This window comes from Chlorocebus sabaeus, chromosome 2 (assembly GCF_047675955.1).
Source record: "Chlorocebus sabaeus isolate Y175 chromosome 2, mChlSab1.0.hap1, whole genome shotgun sequence".
NCBI classification, from domain to species: domain Eukaryota; kingdom Metazoa; phylum Chordata; class Mammalia; order Primates; family Cercopithecidae; genus Chlorocebus; species Chlorocebus sabaeus.
Window position 1 is genome coordinate 14,350,996 of NC_132905.1, and position 19,142 is coordinate 14,370,137.

General features: G+C 43.6%; 1 protein-coding gene and 1 non-coding gene across 4 annotated transcripts in view; one reads left to right on the forward strand and one right to left on the reverse strand.

Annotated features, from left to right (window-relative positions):
* SLC9A8 (solute carrier family 9 member A8) overlaps positions 1-16,351 on the reverse strand; it is a 77,717-nt gene extending 61,366 nt beyond the window's left edge. The window contains exons 1-3 of one of the 3 annotated variants that reach the window (XR_005234912.2): positions 16,125-16,337; positions 13,884-14,065; positions 5,334-5,414 (exon numbers count right to left, since the gene is read on the reverse strand). Coding sequence is in view for 2 of the 3 variants with exons in the window: in XM_008014421.3 (XP_008012612.1) it covers positions 5,334-5,414; positions 13,884-14,065; positions 16,125-16,150 (289 nt within the window). In the remaining variant the exon portion in view is untranslated. Of the gene's footprint in view, positions 1-5,333; positions 5,415-13,883; positions 14,066-16,124 lie in introns of all 3 variants that reach the window. The other 2 variants (XM_008014421.3, XM_008014431.3) reach the window with 2 other exon arrangements.
* LOC119618669 (U7 small nuclear RNA) lies at positions 447-508 on the forward strand. Its single transcript, XR_005235039.1, has one exon. It is a non-coding gene; the product is annotated as a U7 small nuclear RNA (small nuclear RNA).
* Positions 16,352-19,142: the final 2,791 nt, after the last annotated feature.

The window sequence follows — 19,142 nt, forward strand, 5'->3', positions numbered from 1 at the left end:
ACGCACTGTGCTAATGTGTAAAATATATTAATACATTAATATATTATTATTATTATTTATTTCAGACAGTCTCACCCTGTCACCCATGCTGGAGTGCAATGGCACAATCTTGGCTCACTGCAACCTCTGTCTGCTGGATTCAAGTGATTCTCCTACCTCAGCCTTCACTTTATTTTAGAGCGAGAAAAGGCCAGATTAGGGTTAAAAGTGGAGGGCTGGAAGTTTGACTTTCAGTTGCCAAAGTTTAGCCTTAATACTGCTGATCATTAGAAAAACTGTGATCTAACTTACAAACTAGATTTGATTGAATCTGGGTAAATAGAATATACAAAAGTGCTCCTCTGTCACAACTTTTTAAACCATGTTTGTGCTATTTAATTCTATTCTATTCCTTCTTGTTTACTAAAAGATTTTAATTATTTTGTTTTTTAAGGATAGTACTTTTGGCCAGTTACAGCTCTTTCAGAATTTGTCTAGCAGGCTTTCCGGTTTTTGTTGGAAAGTCCCCGTACCCCCACCAAAAAAAAAAATTGCTTTTTTTTTTGTGGTTTTTTTTTGAGACGGAGTTTCACTTTTGTTGCCCAGGCTGGAGTGCAATGGCATGATCTCAGCTCACTGCAACCTCTGCCTCCCAGGTTCAAGTGATTCTCCTGCCTCAGCCTCCCGAGTAGCTGGGATTACAGGCACGCACCACCATGCCTGGCTAATTTTTGTTATTTTTAGTAGAGACGGGGTTTCGCCATGTAGGCCAGGCTGTTCTCGAACTCTTGACCTCAGGTGACCTGCCCACCTCGGCCTCCCAAAGTGCTGGGATTACAGTCGTGAGCCACTGAACCCAGCCTCATTTTCATTCCTTACAAATTTTAGCCTAAAATATATACATGAATCAGCATTATACAGCCAGTAAAAAAATAAATATGGGCCGGGCACAGTGGCTCATGCCTGTAATCCCGGCACTTTGGGAAGCCGAGGCAGGCAGATCACTTGAGGTTAGGAGTTCGAGACTAGCCTGGCCAACATGGTGAAACCCTGTCTCTACTAAAAATACAAAAATTAGCCGCGCATGGTGGCGTGTGCCTGTAATCCCAGATACTTGGGAGGCTGAGGCAGGAGAATCGCTTGAATCCGGGGGCGGAGATTGCAGTGTGCCGAGATCGCACCATTGCACTCCAGCCTGGGTGACAGAACAAGACTCTGTCTGAAAAAAAAGATAAATAAATAAATAGGTGAACTCAACTAATACATGGGAAGAACACAAAAAAATGATATAAACTCAAATTAAACTATATAAAGTCATCTAATACAGATGGACATGTCTACTCATGGACTGGAAGAGAATGAAACAAGATAAAAATAATTGTCAATAAACAGGATTTTTCTTTTTTCTATGTATAGTAGTTGTTTAACTGTGCAAAAGAAATTAGTTTTTAAAAGGCCCAAACTACAGAATTCCATAAAGTATAGAAAGTATCCTGAAAGCTCTGAACAAGGGCCAAGGAACTCTTTAGAACTTCAGGTCGACACTATATTTTTATAGAGAATGAAAAGTGGCCAGACAGACGCTCCTTTAAAAATACAGTAAAGTAGAAGTGGGGGACATGTGCTTTTGGAGTGCAGATGGTCCTTTTCTATCCTGACAATTTCTTAGGAACGCTGAACACCTAACTATAAAGTAAAAGACCAATAATGTCTCGAAATGACTGCAAGCTACAAAGCAACTTCTGGCAGGAGGGGAACATTTATCCCCCAAAGAATGAAAACCCTACTTTCTCTGGCAACTTCATCTAGATCCTTTTTTGGCACAAAAGTTGGAAATTCTTGAAATGGTAGATATGTCAATATTTTGTTAGACTTTGCTCCAGCTGAGGAAAAAAGTTTTCCTTCAATTTCTTTAGCTTTATGAAATACAGAATTACTTTGATAGCTAAGTCAGCATTTGCAAATTCTAACCAAATGTCCTCTAATATAATTTTTTAAAAGTACTTTCTGGACCTCAGCACTCTCCCTGGAAGTGCTCTTGGGTTTCCAGTGACCTCAGTTAGCAAGGAAGTATTGAAGGCAAGACTGCCCTTCCATCACTTCTCCCAAGACCTGGTTATGCAGGCTACAATTATTTCTGCAACATCAGTGAAGAAATGAACCTTGTAGATGGAGAGCTCTGGCTGACTCCCAACACCATTCCACCCCACTCCCAATTCTGAGGTCACCAGGTGGTCAGAGTTTATCCTGCAACTTTTGGTGCCAGAAAGAAGAGGAGGTCCTCTCTCACACTGCAGTTACTGCTTTAAGGGCTTACCACACCAAGAGCCTGTCTGAGAGCGGATCAGAGTACCACAGCGAGAGAGAGCCTGCCTGACAGTGAAGCCGGGGAAAAGGGATTCACTGCTGAGGCATGGAGAAGAACTGAGTCCAGGAGACCTGATTCAGCTGTCTCAAGCTAATACTACCTGTAGTTTTGCCAGTTATCTGAGTCAAGAGGTGTGCGCCCCTACCCTTACCAATTTTTTTGTTTGTTTGTTTGTTTTGAGACGGAGTCTTGCTCTGTCACCCAGGCTGGAGTGTCCTGGCGTGACCGGGGCTCAGTGCAACTTCCACCTCCCAGACTCAAGTGGTTCTACTGCTTCAGCCTCCAGAGTAGCTGGGATTACAAGCACCTGCCACCATGCCCAGCTAATTTTTCTATTTTTAGTGAAGATGGGGGGTTCACCATGTTGGCCAGGCTGGTCTCAAACTCCTGGCCTCAGGCGATCCGTCCACCTCGGCCTCCCAAAATGCTGGGATTATAGGTGTGAGCCACTGTGCCTGGCCAATTTCTTTTGAATTGGGTTTTGTCCCTTGAATGCAAAGAGTTCTATGTTAGTTAAGATGCTTTTAGTTGCAAGTAAAAGAATTTAGACTAAAAATGGCTTAAACAATAGATGTTGGTTTTGATTTTTTTTTTATTCTAAGTCAACAACAGCGAATAGATGTTTATTATCTCATATAAAAGGTAGCACTAAGATAGGAAGTTTCAGGGCTATCAACTCAACAAAGCAACAATGCTATCAATAATCTGGGATTCCCATCTGTCCCCTTGGCAATCCTTAGCACTCTGGCTTTTGTGTTTGAGCCACAGTAGTTGCAAGATGGCTACCAGTCCACTAGGCATCACACCCTCATTCAGCAGCATCAAAGAAATGAAGGGGAAATTTCTCATTACTATCGGAGAGGAAAACATTTTCCATCCAGTACCCACTACCTCATCACACTTCACCTTGGTGTCACTTGCCAGAAATGGGTTTTACACTGCCTTGCCACCTCCACCCCTCTCAACCAATCATTGGCAAAGAGGAGTGAAATTAACATGATGGCAAAGACCAATCCTGACTTGGAGGGGCCCATCTTCCTCAAGCACACTGTGGCAAGATACCTGATCAAAATTGGGGTTCTATTTTCAAGGAAGAAGGGGGAAATGACTCTTTGGTAAGCAACCAACAATGTCTGCTCTAAGTCCTAATAGAAGCACTGGTGTTCAGCAAGCTGCAGTTACCCAAACATTCAAGAAACATGAGGAGCTTGAAATTCTAAACCAAATTATAAGAATTATCATTTTAATTTTCATGTGTATAATATCTAAATACACACCAACTATAATTTTCAAAGCAAATTTCCTTAAGAAGCTGTAAAACTGACCACACAACTGTAAATTCCTTGGAGTAGTTCTCAAAGCCTTTACCGAATGTCCCAGAATGATGGGTATTAGTCACAGAGGTTCTCTTCAATATGCCTAATAGCAGAAATGAATGTTCTTTTTTTTTTTTTTTTTTTTTTTTTTTTTTGAGACGGAGTCTCGCTCTGCCGCCCGGGCTGGAGTGCAGTGGTGCGATCTCGGCTCACTGCAAGCTCCGCCTCCCGGGTTCCCGCCATTCTCCTGCCTCAGCCTCCGGAGTAGCTGGGACTACAGGCACCCGCCACTACGCCCAGCTAATTTTTTTTAATTTTTAGTAAAGACGGGGTTTCACAGTGTTAGCCAGGGTGGTCTCGATCTCCTGACCTCGTGATCCGCCCGCCTCGGCCTCCCAAAGTGCTGGGATCACAGGCGTGAGCCACCGCACCCGGCCAGAAAGGAATGTTAACGAGCAAGTCTCCTATTCTTGGAGCTCTAGGACTATCTTATTAGCTAAGGCTGTTAGAATCTACCAAGATATATTGCTAAAAAGCATGCTAAAAAGAGAACACGAACTTTTTGAGTAAAACTGGTTTCCAAACCTGTACTGAAGGTCAATACTACCCAGTGGTGCTCATTCCTTAAAATATGGTATCACCTGGAGCTCATAAGGCATAAATGAGATGACAATGTGAAGCCTCACAAGCCAGGATCTGGCACTTTGTACTGAAGTCCAGCGAAAATACAGGAGACTCTGAACCAGGGTAGTAGGACTGCTGGGGTGATGGGAGGATGGGGAGGCTAGCGAACAGAGTCTGAACAATCATTTCCAAAGCTAACCTTAACAATAACTATCCTGTGAAAGAATTACTACTCCACTAAAGATCTACCAGGCAATCAAAGTTAACTTCTAAACATCAGCAGTGATCAGGAAAAATTAAATACCATCAGTAGGCAAGTGGAAACTAGTAAAAGTGACTACAATATAATAAACTGATAAAAAGCTTTGGCTGACCTAAGACTTTATTTACAGTGCCTTACATGTCTCCACCCCATTTCAGCCTTGATCTTACACTTACTGAAATTCCCTGCCTTCTTCCTTCACTAACCACTTCAATGAACTTGTGTGTGCATTCACACCTGTTATTACACGGGTTCATTCACTGCAACTAGATCTCAACAGTTAATTGGCACAGGAAACAAAACAGAAATGTAAGTGGGATAGAGTGGAATGCTCTCTGAAGACTTTAGATCTGACTCTGGCATTAAGTGAGCCACTGAACGTTCCTCCTAAACCGTAAAGTCAGAGTCCTTTCTGTCTATAAAATTGAGTGATTCTATTAAGTGTCATTACTGAGTTGGATGTCAGCCCAGCCTAGCAGTAGAGGTCAATGTTCCCCAAGGGCAGTTCTACCAGAAGTAAAAGGCTAAGAAAGGGCCTTTGAGCTGTACAGAGCTGTATGGCCTTTAGGCTTCTACATGACCTTTAGGAGGTCACTACCCTTCTTGAACCCCAGTGTCCTCATCTGTAAAATGGGATCATAACACCCTTAGGGCAGGTTGCAGCGAGGATTAAATGAGATCAGGGATGCGATGCATCTCTTGTGGTTCCTGGCACTAAAGAGGCACTCAAAAAATGGTAGTTACTGTTACTGCTTTCATTATGGAATCACCAATACATACTTACCTAAAGAAACAACAGCAACACTCTCTGGCAAGAAATGTAATCTGTATCGGATCAGTAAATGCACCAATATGATGCAGATAGCTGTAGACAAAAAAAATAAGATATTGTTTTAAAAAAACACCCAATTTTGAATGATAAACACCAAATTCCAGTCAGTGGTATCTCTGGGGGGTCCTCACAGAAATGGACAAGTGGAATAACACAGTGAACTTCAGCTGTGCTTTTCATGTCTCATTTCTTAAACTGGAGGTACATTTACAATGTTTATTATATTTTCTCTATACTTCTTTGTCTGCCTGAACTAGTTTGTTTTCCAGTAGTTATTGGAAAAGGAACAGAAACCTACTTTTTTTGAGACAGAGTCTCACTGTGTCACCTAAGCTGGAGTGTATTGGTATGATCTAGGCTCACTGCAGTCTCAACTTCCCGGGCTCAGGTGATTCTCCCATCTCAGCCTTCCAAGTAGCTGGGACTACAGGCGCATGCCACCACAACCAGCTCATTTTTTTTGTATTTTTAGTAGAGACGGGGTTTCGCCATGTTGCACAGGCTGGTCTCCAACTCTTGGGCTCAAGCAATCCACCCACCTTGGCCTCCCAAAGTGCTGGGATTACAGGTGTGAGCCACAGTGCCCAGCCAGAAATCTATTTTTTTACATAAGCTATTAAACCTTATATAATCATTTAAAATTATTCAAATTTTTCTGATTCTGAGAAATGGTCTTCAACTTTTTGGAAGTGATTATCAACTAGAACACTCTATTTGGTGAAGAGGAAGTCAATGAAATCAATCACTTTTACATAAATGTAACTACAACAGATTGCATTGACACAAATTATTTTGCCACCATGTGACTGGCTCTTAACATGGAGGGAAGTGAGGGTTTTACAAACAGGAAAAAGTAAACACTTTGGTTTGGTGACAAGAGCATCAGAGATCTGAATATGGAACACTCCTGCTCCGCAGCTGGGTACAGCTGTGTCCTGCCATTCTCATTGGCTGAGGGCTTCCCATGAGCCATGAACTAGGCTGAACACCCCAACTACTCTCTCATTTAATCCTCCAACTCCCCTCTGAACTAGCTGTCATTACCACTATCTTCTCTGATTACAGATCAGAAAGCTGAGGCTTCAAGACATCACAGTACCTGTCACACCACTGGTAGGTGCTGCAGTATTGAGTCAGATTCCAAATCTGTGCTCTTAACCACAGTGTATCCCACCACCTCCCTCCTGGCTGGATGCCTTCACTCCTCAACCTCCAAAATACAATAATGTCTAACTTTCTTCACAGAGGTGTTGTCATGAAAGAAAAGAAGAAGATGTAAAATAAAATGATTTGAAAGGGATATTTCTGCCCCCCCACCCAAAAAAATAAGGTATTTCACAAAAATTATTCCTGAATGTAATTTCCTAATCCAAATGTTAGTATGCATGTCTCTTTCTTTTATTGGGCACCTAGATAGTATACCAGCTCATCAACCCCAGTATTTATTAACAGGACTAAAATTAATTTTGTTATTTTTTTCAAGGAACTGTTTAAACAATCCACATGGCTGTTAACTGGTCACACTCAGAGGCTGCATTGACAAATGAGGTTTCTTTAATCCCACCAAAAAGCACCAGGTGGCCAGAGTGTTGTAAATGTAGACATTTTGTCCTCTTTTCATTTTGCGCTTTAAACTGTCAATCTGTGGTGTTATTTTTATATAAATATTTAACCTAGTTAGAAATCCTACATTAAATACTAAGGGCAAGAAAAAAGTTCCAGTGCATAAACATAACATGTGACTAATGAACATGCTCAATGTCTAGACAAAACAAAAAAAGGCAAATAAGCACATAAGTGGACAGAAAATAGACCAAGAGAGTTGAGCCAGTTTCTGCTCTTCCTTTGTACCAAGCTAGATTTTTTAAAATGTAAGTTATTCTCATACACAGATCAAACAACTCTGCAGCTTTAAGAGCAAAGGGAGAAACTGTCTACTACAGAAAGAGGTAAATAAAAGGTTCATCAATGCCAAGTAATAGCTTTCAGCCATTAAAAAGAATAAAGTCAGAAAAGACAATCCATAGAAGGGGAGAAAATATTTGCAAATCATATATCTGATAAGGGTGTAGTATCCACAATATATAAAGAACTCTTAAACTCAACAGCCAAGAGACAAACACCACAGCCTTTTTTTTTTTTTTTTTTTTGAGACGGAGTCTTGCTCTGTCGCCCAGGCTTGAGTGCAGCGGCACAATCTCGGCTCACTGCAAGTTCTGGCTCCCGGGTACACGCCATTCTCCCGCCTCAGCCTCCAGAGTAGCTGGGACTACAGGCACCTGCCACCATGCCTGGTTAATTTTTTGTATTTTTTAGTAGAGATGGGGTTTCACCATATTAGCCAGGATGGTCTCAATCTTCTGACCTCGTGATCCGCCCACCTCAGCCTCCCAAAGTGCTGGGATTACAAGTGTGAGCCACCACGCCCAGCCAAACGCCACAGCTTTTAAATGGGCATAGGACATGAATAGACAAAAGATGCTCAACATCAATAGTCACTAGGGAAACTAAAATCAAAATACAATGATTCACTGGAAGGACATGTAAGATTTTTTTAAAAAATACAGTGAGCGCAGTGGCTCACACCTGCAATCCCAGCACTTTGGGAGGCCGAGGCAAGCAGATCACCTGAGGTCAGGAGTTCAAGACCAGCCTGGCCAACATGGTGAAATACCACCTCTACTAAAAACACAAAAATTAGCAGGGTGTGGTAGTGCACACCTATAATCCCAGCTACATGGGAGGCTGAGATAGAATCACTTGAACCCAGGAGACAGAGGCTGCAGGGAGCCAAGATCATGCCACTGCACTATAGCCTGGAGACAGAGCAAGACTTCATCTCAAAAAAAAACCAAAACAAAACAAAACAAAAAAAATTTCATATCCACTAGGATAGCTATACGTTTTTTCTTCCCCTGAGACAGTCTCGCTCTGTCACCCAGGCTGGAGTGCAGTGGTGCGATCTCAGCTCACTGCAACCTCCACCTCCCAGATTCAAATGATTCTAGTGCCTCAGCCTCCCAAATAGCTAGGATTACAGGTGTATGCCACCACGTACACGCCCACCTAATTTTTTTGTATTTTTAGTAGAGACAGGGTTTCGCCATATTGCCAGGCTGGTCTCGAACTCCTGGCCTCAAGTGATCTGTCCACCTCAGCCTCCCAAAGTGCTGAGATTGCAGGTATGAGCCACCACACCCAGTCTATCATTTTTTTAAAAACCAGAAAATAAGTGTTGGCAAGAACATGGAGAAATTGGAACCCTTGTAAAATGGTGCAGCCCCTGTGGAAAACATTTGCTAGTTTCTGAGAAAGTTAAACACAGAGTAACCATTTGACTCTGCAATTCCACTTGTAGGTATATATCCAAAATAAACAAAAACATTTATCCACACAAAAGCCTGTACAGAAATGTTCACTGCAGAAGTATTCACAATAGCCCAAAGGTAGAAACAATCCAAATGTTCACTGATGAATGAACAAATATCATGTGGTATATCCATACAGTGGAATATTACTCAGCCATAAAAAAGAATGCAATTCTAACATACGCTATAACATGAATCTTGAGAACATTATGCTAAGTAACAGAAACCAGACACAAAAGACCACATATTATATGGTTTCATTTATACGAAGTATTCTAAATAGGCAAATTCCTAGAGACAGAAAGCAGAATAGTGGTTGCCAAGGACTAGAAGAGGGAGGGATGGGAAACGACTGCTTTTAATGGTTTTCTTTTGGGGTGAAGAAAATGTTCTGAAAGTAGATAGTAGTGATGGCTGCACAACATTGTGAATGTACTAGATGCTGCTGAACTGTACATTTTAAAGTGTTCAAAATTGTAAATGTATGTTATGTGCATTTTACTACAAAAAAAAAAAAAAAAAGAATGAGGTAGACAGAAAAAACACCAACACAACGATCTCCAAGACATTCTGTGAGATGAAAAGGCAAGTTATAGGACCGCATTCATGTCGAAACAAATTCGCAACTCCAAACATGTATTATTTGTGTTTGTGTATGTGCTTATGAACATACATCTGTATACACAAAAACAAGCACATGTTTTCAAGTACACTTGGAAAAAAACCGAGCAAGAAAGGGCAAAAACTGTGTGGTATGGAGGGTGTGCTTCCAATTTTTCATGCCTGGAGTAATGACTATGGAAAATACATAAAACACATATCAATTGTAATAACTCCATTAAGTTTCGAGGCCCATAAAATGTATGTGTCAAATAATGTTAATTATTAATCTAGTGTAAGTAAATAACAATGATTCCCCATTTTTTCTTGTGGAGTCAAAGAACAACAAGAGTTAAATGCAAGTCGACTGATTTCAAGCTTCTAAAAGTCAAAAGTAACTACAGAGTTTTGTCATCCCTTCTCAACAAAGAAGAACACACTGTAATCCTGTGATGTGCTTAGAGGACACAAAAGTTACCATTTCATTTGAATTAACTAAAAGAGTAACCAAATGTGGCAAATAAATTCCAGGTCAGGAGTTCTGAGGTCTAGAATAAACTATAGGCTAATTTACCTTAATTAATTTGAGTTCATTTATTCATGAATTAGCAAGTTACCTAATAACAGTAATTTTTAAAAACATTATCAGATTTACATTGTTTGAACTGGGTGTGGTGGCTCACACCTATAATCCTAGCACTTTGGGAAGCTGAGGCAGGTGGACCATCTGAGGTCAGGAGTTCAAGACCAGCCTGGTCAACACGGCGAAACACCATCTCTACTAAAAATACAAAAATCAGCTGGGTGTGGTTGTGGGCACTTGTAACCACAGCTACTTGGGAGCCTGAGGAAGGAAAATCACTTGAACCCAGGAGGCAGAAGTTGCAGTGAGGTGAGATCTCACCACTGTACTCCAGCCTGGGCAATAGAACGAGATTCCATCTCGGAAAAAAAAAAAAAAAAAAGATTTTCAGTGTTTGGATATCTAACCAGAAATAAATAATAATATGCAACAGGGAAACAATGCCTTCGAATTTACTTAAAAAGAAAGCATCATTCTATTCTGCTAATACATGCTGACCTCCACATAAGCAGAGACAGTAACTCATAAACTATCAAGTATCTGATTAGGTGAAAATGAAACCCACCTAACATTGGTGTGACTCTAGAGTCTAGGTTTGGAGAGGACAATCCAAGAGAAATATACAGGACTATTAAATACAGTTCAGCCTTTCTGGCCCCAAAGATAATACTATTAACACTGGGCAGGATTTTGCCTGGTATAAAAGGTACATTATAGAAACCTGTTTTGCGGTCTTTTGTACAGCTAATCTTAAATGCTCCACACCCTGGAAGTTACTTAAAAGTCCTATTATACTTTTCAATTTCCCTTAAAAAAAAAGTGACTGCAAAAGTTGTTTTTTTTTTTCCAGGCCCGCCTTTTATATTGTCTAACATATCAAATTGACAGCAATGTAAATAGACTAATAATACTCCTCAATCTTGAAGGAAGACTTCAGCTACTAAAGATTTCTTAATCAAGAAAAGAAATGCTTTTATTCTTTGTCTTCGACTACTATCGCAAAAGAAAAAAGAAAACAAAAAAGAGTCCTTCATTGTTGAAGTAATCCCCTAGAAATAGAATTCAACTACATTTACAGGGTAAAAAATTACCAGGGTGTATTAAATCTATATGAGACATTGTATACTTCTGGTCTGTGTACTTTTTCAGTATGGGTTTAAAAGTTTCTGAAACTATGACAGACAAGGATGAGTCCTAGGATTTCAAATAAAAAGACTATATTACTAAAATCTTTTATTTTTTATAGAGACAGAGTCTCACTACGTTGCCCAGGCTGGTCTCAAACTGCTGGCCTCAAGTGTATTATTAAAATTTTTGACCACTTACCAGAGATAAATGTAAGAGAAGTTATACTTTTCCTTCAAAAACAGTCCTAATACACATCAGAGAAATAAAAAAAAAAACACAGTTCCACCTTTCAACTTTCTGAAAAGATCTAATCTCATTAGGAATATGACTTTGGTATCATTAAAGAAAAGCAGCAAATGAAATGTTTGTTTCACTTTCAAACAAGAATTTGTTTTTGTTTTTTTGGGGGTGGGGGATGGTTTCCCCCTTGTCACTCAGGCTGGAGTGCAGTGGTGCAATCTCGGCTCACCGCAACCTCCGCCTCCCGGGGTTCAAGTGATTCTCCTGCCTCAGCCTCCCAAGAAGGTGAGATTACAGGGGCACACCACCATGTCCTGCTAAAATTTTTTGTATTTTTAGTAGAGATGGGGTTTCACCATGTTGGCCAGGCTGGTCTCGAACTCCTGATCTTAGATGATCCACGTGCCTCGGCCTCCCAAAGTGCTGGGATTACAGGCCAGGTGCGGTGGCTCACGCCTGTAATCCCAGCACTTTGGGAGGCTGAGGCAGGCAGATCATGAGGTCAGCAGATCAAGACCATCCTGGCCAACACTGTGAAACCCCATCTCTACTAAAAATACAAAAAATTAGCTGGGCATGGTGGTGGGCACCTGTAGTCCCAGCTACTTGGGAGGCTGAGGCAGGAGAATGGCATGAATCTGGGAGGCAGAGCTTGCAGTGAGCCGAGATCGCGCCATGGCACTCCAGCCTGGGCAACAGCAAGACTCCATCTCAAAAAAAAAACAAAAAAAACAATTTGAACTTGGGTCAAACTCAAAACTGTTTATTCCTTAGCTAATCAAGAGTGGTTGTATAGTTTCAACTGGATTTCTTTTTTGTTTGTTTTTTGAGATGGAGTTATAGGCACTCTGGGAGGCATTTAAGTTTTTGTCTTTTATCGAAACCTCTCGACAGCTATCTGGTAACCTGGTTATCAGTCTCTAGTCTTACACTAGCCCAGTATGACAATCACTTGACTTCTCCATGCTGAAATTTCCTCACACACTAAAAGAGAAAGTTGAACAAAATTAGTTTTTGTTTTTTTTTTCTGTTTTAAGACAGTGCCTTACTCTGTCTCCCAGGCTGGAGTATAGTGGCACAATCTTGGCTCACTGCAGCCTCTGCCTCCCAGGTTCAAGCAATTCTCCTGCCTCAGCCTCCTGAGTAGCTGGGATTACAGGCACATACCACCATGCTCGGCTAATTTTTGTAATTTCAGTAGAGACAGAGTTTCACCATGTTGGCCAGGCTGGTCTCGAACTCCTGACCTCAAGTGATCCATCTGCCTCGGCCTCCCAAAGTGTTGGTATTACCACCATGATACACCGCACCAGGCCCAAAATGAGGTTTTCAGAGAGTGAATGCATTTAAACAAAAATAGCACATAACTAAATTAACAATACAGGCGGTGCACAGATACCGCAAAAGTCATGACCATGGTTAATGAGAATGACAGAGGCTAAGGAAAACAGGGTGCTAGGGCAAGGATTTCTGCTCTTTCAATCAGCAGCAAAACCGTTAAATAAAATTCACATGGAAGTCTAATAAATATGAACACAAAATACTGCTCTGATTGAAGCTAGGAGCAGAGGGTCAGATATTCTCCCATCTGACTCCTCCCACTTTCTGCCACCCTACCCCCTGCTCCTTCCTCCCCTGCACACGCGCATACTCCTTTGAGCAGAACCTGAAATTCATTAAACTAGATGTTCAAGATTCTTTTTATTTTTTTTGAGACAGAGTCTCGCTCTGTCATTCAGGCTGGAGTGCAGTGGCGTGATCTCGGCTAACTGCAACCTCTGCCTCCCAGGTTCAAGTGATTCTTGTGCCTCAGCCCCCTGAGTAGCTGCGATTACATGCATGTGCCACTACGCCCAACTAATTTTGCATTTTTAGTAGATACAGGGTTTCACCACATTGGCCAGGCTGGTCTTGATTTCCTAACCTCAAGTGATCCACCTGAGTCTCCCAAAGTGCTGAGATGTCAGGTGTGAGCCACCTTGCCGGGCCTCAAGATTCTTTCTAGGCCAAAATTTTTTAAATCCTTCTTTCAAAGGCTAAGATACTACATTAAGAGCTCTTCGGGAGGCCGGGCGTGGTGGCTCAAGCCTGTAATCCCAGCACTTTGGGAGGCTGAGACGGGCAGATCACAAGGTCAGGAGATCGAGACCATCCTGGCAAACACGGTGAAACCCTGTCTCTACTAAAAAAAATACAAAAAACTAGCCGGGCGAGGTGGCGGGCGCCTGTAGTCCCAGCTACTCGGGAGGCTGAGCCAGGAGAATGGCGTAAACCCGGGAGGCGGAGCTTGTAGTGAGCTGAGATCCGGCCACTGCACTCCAGCCTGGGTGATAGAGCGAGACTCCGTCTCAAAAAAAAAAAAAAAAAGAGCTCTTCGGAACTTGCTAAGCGCCATGATTTTATAAAGAAGAGAGTTCCCTGTTACGATGTTATAAACTGAACATGTTCCCTCAGTGTTTGATATGAAAACCAAATGGGAGGAAGACTTGACACAGTCAAGAGGAGTGACAGGGTTAAACACACAGACCAAGCAGACAGACACTGGGGATGGCAGATGATGGGGATGACAGTGTCCATATTCACCTAGGACAAGGAGACTGAAGAAAATGGTCATCCCGCTGGACTGTTCCTCTTGCTGGGCCTGCTCCCCTGTCTGCACGGGGAGGATGGGCTTGCCAGGGGTCGGGAGCACCAGCTTCGTCGTGACAACCAGGGTGGTGTGGAGGGTGACATTGAAACCCTCATGAGTTGTATTGGGGAACCTCCTGGAGGACATAAAAAGCATAATTACATAATGGAAAAGGGTCCCAGAACATCAATTCACACACCTCACACCAGAAAGAGCAGCTGTCCAAGAATTTTACGGGATTCACAAGTCTTGTAACTAACAGGCAGGTCTTGGAGAGAAACTTATTAAGAAAATCCGTGGCTGCACAGCACTACTAGTGGCCTCTGGTGCTTCTGAATGCAGCCACAGACGACAGAATGGTAGGGAATTACAGCTAGTAGAGACATGAAATGCTGCCTGCTCTGTGGCAAATACTGGGGGATTAAAAGGGAGGCGAACTGGAGTCTCATCACTTTCCAAGGTCCAACATTGTTTACTTAGCACCTTTGCTTCTCCAATTTACATTCTTTTCCTTGCATTATTTCTGCAAGTTGAAGAAGCCACCTGAATTTGCCCAGTGGTTGATCTGGGCATGCCCTACCCTACTTTACAAAATCTTTCTCAGATTTCAAAAGGCTCAAATGTCACCTCCTATCACCCTATCTTACCTCACCCAAATTTACCCACTCCACTGCTTATGTTCCCACAGCTCTTTCACACCGTGCTGGGATTGTGAACTAGTGCAATACTGTTATAATAACTGTAATTGTGACTATAAAAGTTAATATTCTGAGCACTGCTTCATTTCAGGAACTAGGTAACACACTACCTCTCATTTAATAGATATAACATGTCTGATTGGGTATGATTACTTTCCCTTTTTCACCCATGCATAACTAAAGCTCAGGGAGGTTGCAAAGCTTCACCAACATCTCAGTTAGTGGCAGAATCAAACTGAAAACCCAAACTTGAAATCACTGGGCTATATTGCCTCTTTCATTTTGTGCTGCTGAGGCCCTGTTTAGTGTCTGGGATGGAGCAGTTGCTCAGTAAGTATCTGATTACATTAAATGACCCCCATATGGCCAAGAAATATATTTGAAAAGTTATCAGGTGAAGGAGTCCAGTATCAACGAAGGGGTTCCTTATTCATCTTCACTTATTCCACAAACAGTGATAGGGCATCTACAATCTGCAACAGACTCTGCCCTGTAGGTATGGAGATGACTTTTGGACTTGCCCAAAAGTACCTGGAGGACACAGATAGTCCTTCCCTATCTCCCCTTGTTCAGCTAACCCCCCCTCCTCTCTACACACCAGCTATGCTGCCTGTCACTCAAAAGCACTAAACCCTTTCTTCAACCAGGCCTTCTGAACCTAATGTTACTTCTCCTACCCCTCCTTCTGGTCATTCAAGTTTGTGCTGAATGTCACTTTTTCCTGAGTGGACTCCCCAACCCTAACTCTATTCTGCTTCCTTAGGAACACTTAACCCATTCATGGCAGAGACTGCAATTTTTAGAATTGCAGACATGTGAGAAAAATCAGACCTTGGCGATGACCTTGAGCAGTAGGATATAAATAACTCCCACATGCTTAGCGTTCCAATAACAGAACACTAGGCATAAATAGGGTTAATTAATCACGATCTGAAACCATCTTGACTAATTATGGTCTTCTTTTCCCACTAGAATGGAAGCTCCCAGAGAGCGGCTCCTGGTCGGCCTCCTTTCCTACCATGTGCCCAGGGCCTGAAATTGAGTAGATGGCTAACAGTTAATGACTGAACAAAACTTAGTGAAGGAGAAAGACATGAAAACTGATCGTTACAGAGGAGGAGACGACTGGCTACGTAGGACGTGGGTGTGGAGAACCCGGACGACTTCCTGGAGGAGGCGGAAGAGGGCTCAGTAACCATGAGATAACCGAAAACTGGGAAAGTAAATATGGGTTTGCATTTTCCGCAAGGCCGCTCTCGGGGCCTGCGCTGGGCGGCGGATTCCCAGCTCGAGGGACCGACCTCCAAGAGAACGCAAGGCCCACCTGGGCCCAGGCCCGCCCATGCCACCCCCCTCGTAGGCACCAGCTTGGTCAGTCCTGGCCAACCAGCAAAAGAAGCTCCGCCTTCCGGAGCCTGAGGGCGGACTGAGGCGCTCGCTGTCACCCGCCGGGGCCCAGCCCCGCCGCCTCTGCCGCCCGGGAAAAAGCCCACTCACTCCTCTTCCGCCATCTTCTCCCCCATCCAGCGGAGCTTCCAGGGCCACCGAGTTCGGAGCTGCGGGGCTAGCAGGACCCGCTTTTGCTTCCGGCTTCCGCTGGAGGCGCGGGCGGCGAGCGGGAGGCGGGGCCTCGGCCGCGCGGGGGCGGCTCTCTGTGCCTCCGTCTCAGTGGCCCGAGGGTGGGAGGAAAGCGCATGGGAGGATTGTTTCTTAGTCCCTCCCCGGGCTTTCGGGAAGCTAGTCCGGCCTGGGCAACATGACAACCTGGGCCCGAGAGATTCCGGATTTTCCCCATCACAGGCCGGGGACGTTTTGAGGAAACTCCTGTGAGGTCACTGTGACTCACCCTGAGGGCAAGCAAGCACCCTCCGCCCAGTGCTCTCGACTTCGCTGTGCTAAAAGAGTTTGAAAAGGGATGCCCAGCCTGTAGCCTAAGCTGAGAGACCCCAGGGGGACACTTCCCCAACCCGAGCCTCAGTTTCCTTCGGCTGTGGAAAGAAATAACCGCCTGGACTTGACAGGACAGTGCAACATTCCATCTGTAAACATGGATTGAATTCAGACTATACGCCTAGCGTTAAAATGGATGCTGATGATCTAGGGGTGGACCATTCATTAAGCAGTTCATTGATTCAACACATGCTTAGTAGATGCCTTCTATGTACCTAGCAGTGGCCGGTAGGGTGGGGATGCGGGGAGGGAACAAGGTGAGGTGGGAGGGGTAGGTGAGACCCCTATCGGGAGGACTGGAACCCTATCGTAAGGACTTTGGACTTTATTGACCGATTCTGTTGCTACCTCCCTTCCTGATCCAAGCCACTCTATCTCATCTGGATAATTGCAAGGCTCCATTCAGGGTCTCTGACTCACCCCTGTTCCTTATGGATTTCCACACAGCAGCTGGAGTGATCCCTTAATTCATCACTCCTCTGCTTAAACCCTCCAATGGCTTCCAATCTCCATCAGAGAAAAAAACCTTGGGGAATGTACAGGACTCAACCCTGCCCCCTTTTCCCTTCTGAAGTGTGTGGGAGGGGGACATGGGGCTCTATATCTCCCCTCCCACACACTTTCACTTTCCACTATTGTCACAGATTCACCAGGAATACTTCCATCCTTGCACTTGCCGAGCCTTTATCTAGAATGCTCTTCTTCTGGGTGGCTCTTTGGCTCCCACCTCTCCTACGTTTGGCCTTTTATTTAACCCTTATCTTGTGTGTTAGACCTCCTTGACCACCCTACTTAAAATCCAAGGCCCCCCGCCTTCCCTAAACTGTTTTTCCACATGACACCTAACCCACCGTATGTTTTACTTATACACTTGTTTATTAACCATCTCCCTCCATGAGAACGGAAGCTTCATTAATGCAGAAATTTTTGTCTATTTTGTTCTCCATTTTATCTTTAATGCCTTAACAGTATCTGGCACATAATAGACACTCAATAATAAATAATCATTGAGTAAATAAATCAGTTAATTCTAGGTGTGTTAGGAAGTCACAGAAGGGTTTTGAACTGAGAAGTAACATGAGCTTTACTGCCTGGGAGCTGACTGGGTGTTGGCGAGAGAGAGAGGATGGAAGCCCCAAAGCCAGTGAGGAGGCTTTTGCAATAATCTAGGTGACAGCTGATGGCAGTTTGGATGAAAGTAATACCAAGGAGGTGGCAGGAATGGTTAGACTCCTGGATGCATACTGAAGATAGGGTTTGCTGATGGACTATGGCGTCTGAAAGAGGATTTAAGCATGGTGTAAGGGTTTTGGCCCCGAGGAACTGGGTAGAGAAGAAATCTGGCTCTAACCTTGAGTTCTCCATCCTCTGAGGTCTCTTGAGATTGCTAAAGCTAACTGAGAGAATGTCATCAGGATCCACCAATGTTTGAGTAATAATAAACTTGCTTCCTTCCTGTGGGTGTGGTGGTGGGCTATTGTTTCCTTAATTCTTTACATAGCTTTGAGGTAGATACCATCATTATCCACAGACACAGAGAAATCAAGGCCCTTGCCTGCATTCCCACAGCTAGCAAATGACAAGGCTAGGATTCAGGCACAGAGCCTGTGTTTTTAACCAGTAGCCCTGCTGCTCTCCACTGCCTTATTTTCTCTGGCTCTTAAATGGGGCTAATAACCTACTCTCCTCTGTTAGCACAGAGCCTGGCAGGAATGACCTGGTCTACAAAGGATTGAGAGTGGGGTTCTCTCTGGCCACACTTGTCAACTGAGGGCTTGAGGCTACTGTTTTCTACCAGCACCAATAAACCCCACATGACTGGAATTCACCAAGTTGGAAACCCCACATAGCTGGAATTCACTACTCTTCTCTAGCCTATGTCTCGCCTACTGCCCTTGCCTTGATTCTGCTGTCAAGGCCAGATGAGGGCTTTGTGATGGTCATGGAGTTCCTGACCTTGGCCTCTTCTGGGCCTACCACTAACCATGAGGCTGCAGAGAACATGCTTTCATGCCCATGGGTGAGTCCTTGGCTCTTCTCACCTATTCCTGAGAATGAATCTAAAATCCCTGGTCCTTCCCCGAGGAAGATAAATAAAGCCATTCAACGTGCAGTTTCTGGGCTCCTATGCTATGTCAGGCCAAGAAGGGGCCAGCATATGGCACCACAAATTCTGGTGCCAGACAGAGCTAGTTCCCGACCCCTCCTCAGGACCTACAGTCTCCGTGACCCTGAGAGACTACAGCACCCTCAGAGCCTCAGGGCCCCCTCTTTTTTTTTTCCTTAATAACACTTTTCTTTAGAAGGCTGTTACAAGATTAGAGAGAAAACTGCCTTTGCTGTCTGTTCTCTCTGCCTAGACAGCTCTGCCCGCTACCTCCAGTCTTCTTGTCATTCAGGTCTCAGCTTAAATGTCCCCCTCCTCAGGGAATCCCTCCCTGATCCGTTTCTGTAAAGAGTTGGACAGTAAATATTGAAGGCTTTGTGGGCCTTACAATCGCTGTAGCAACAAATCAACTCTGTAGTTTGCATGCAGCATAAATAATACAAATATAAATAGGCGTA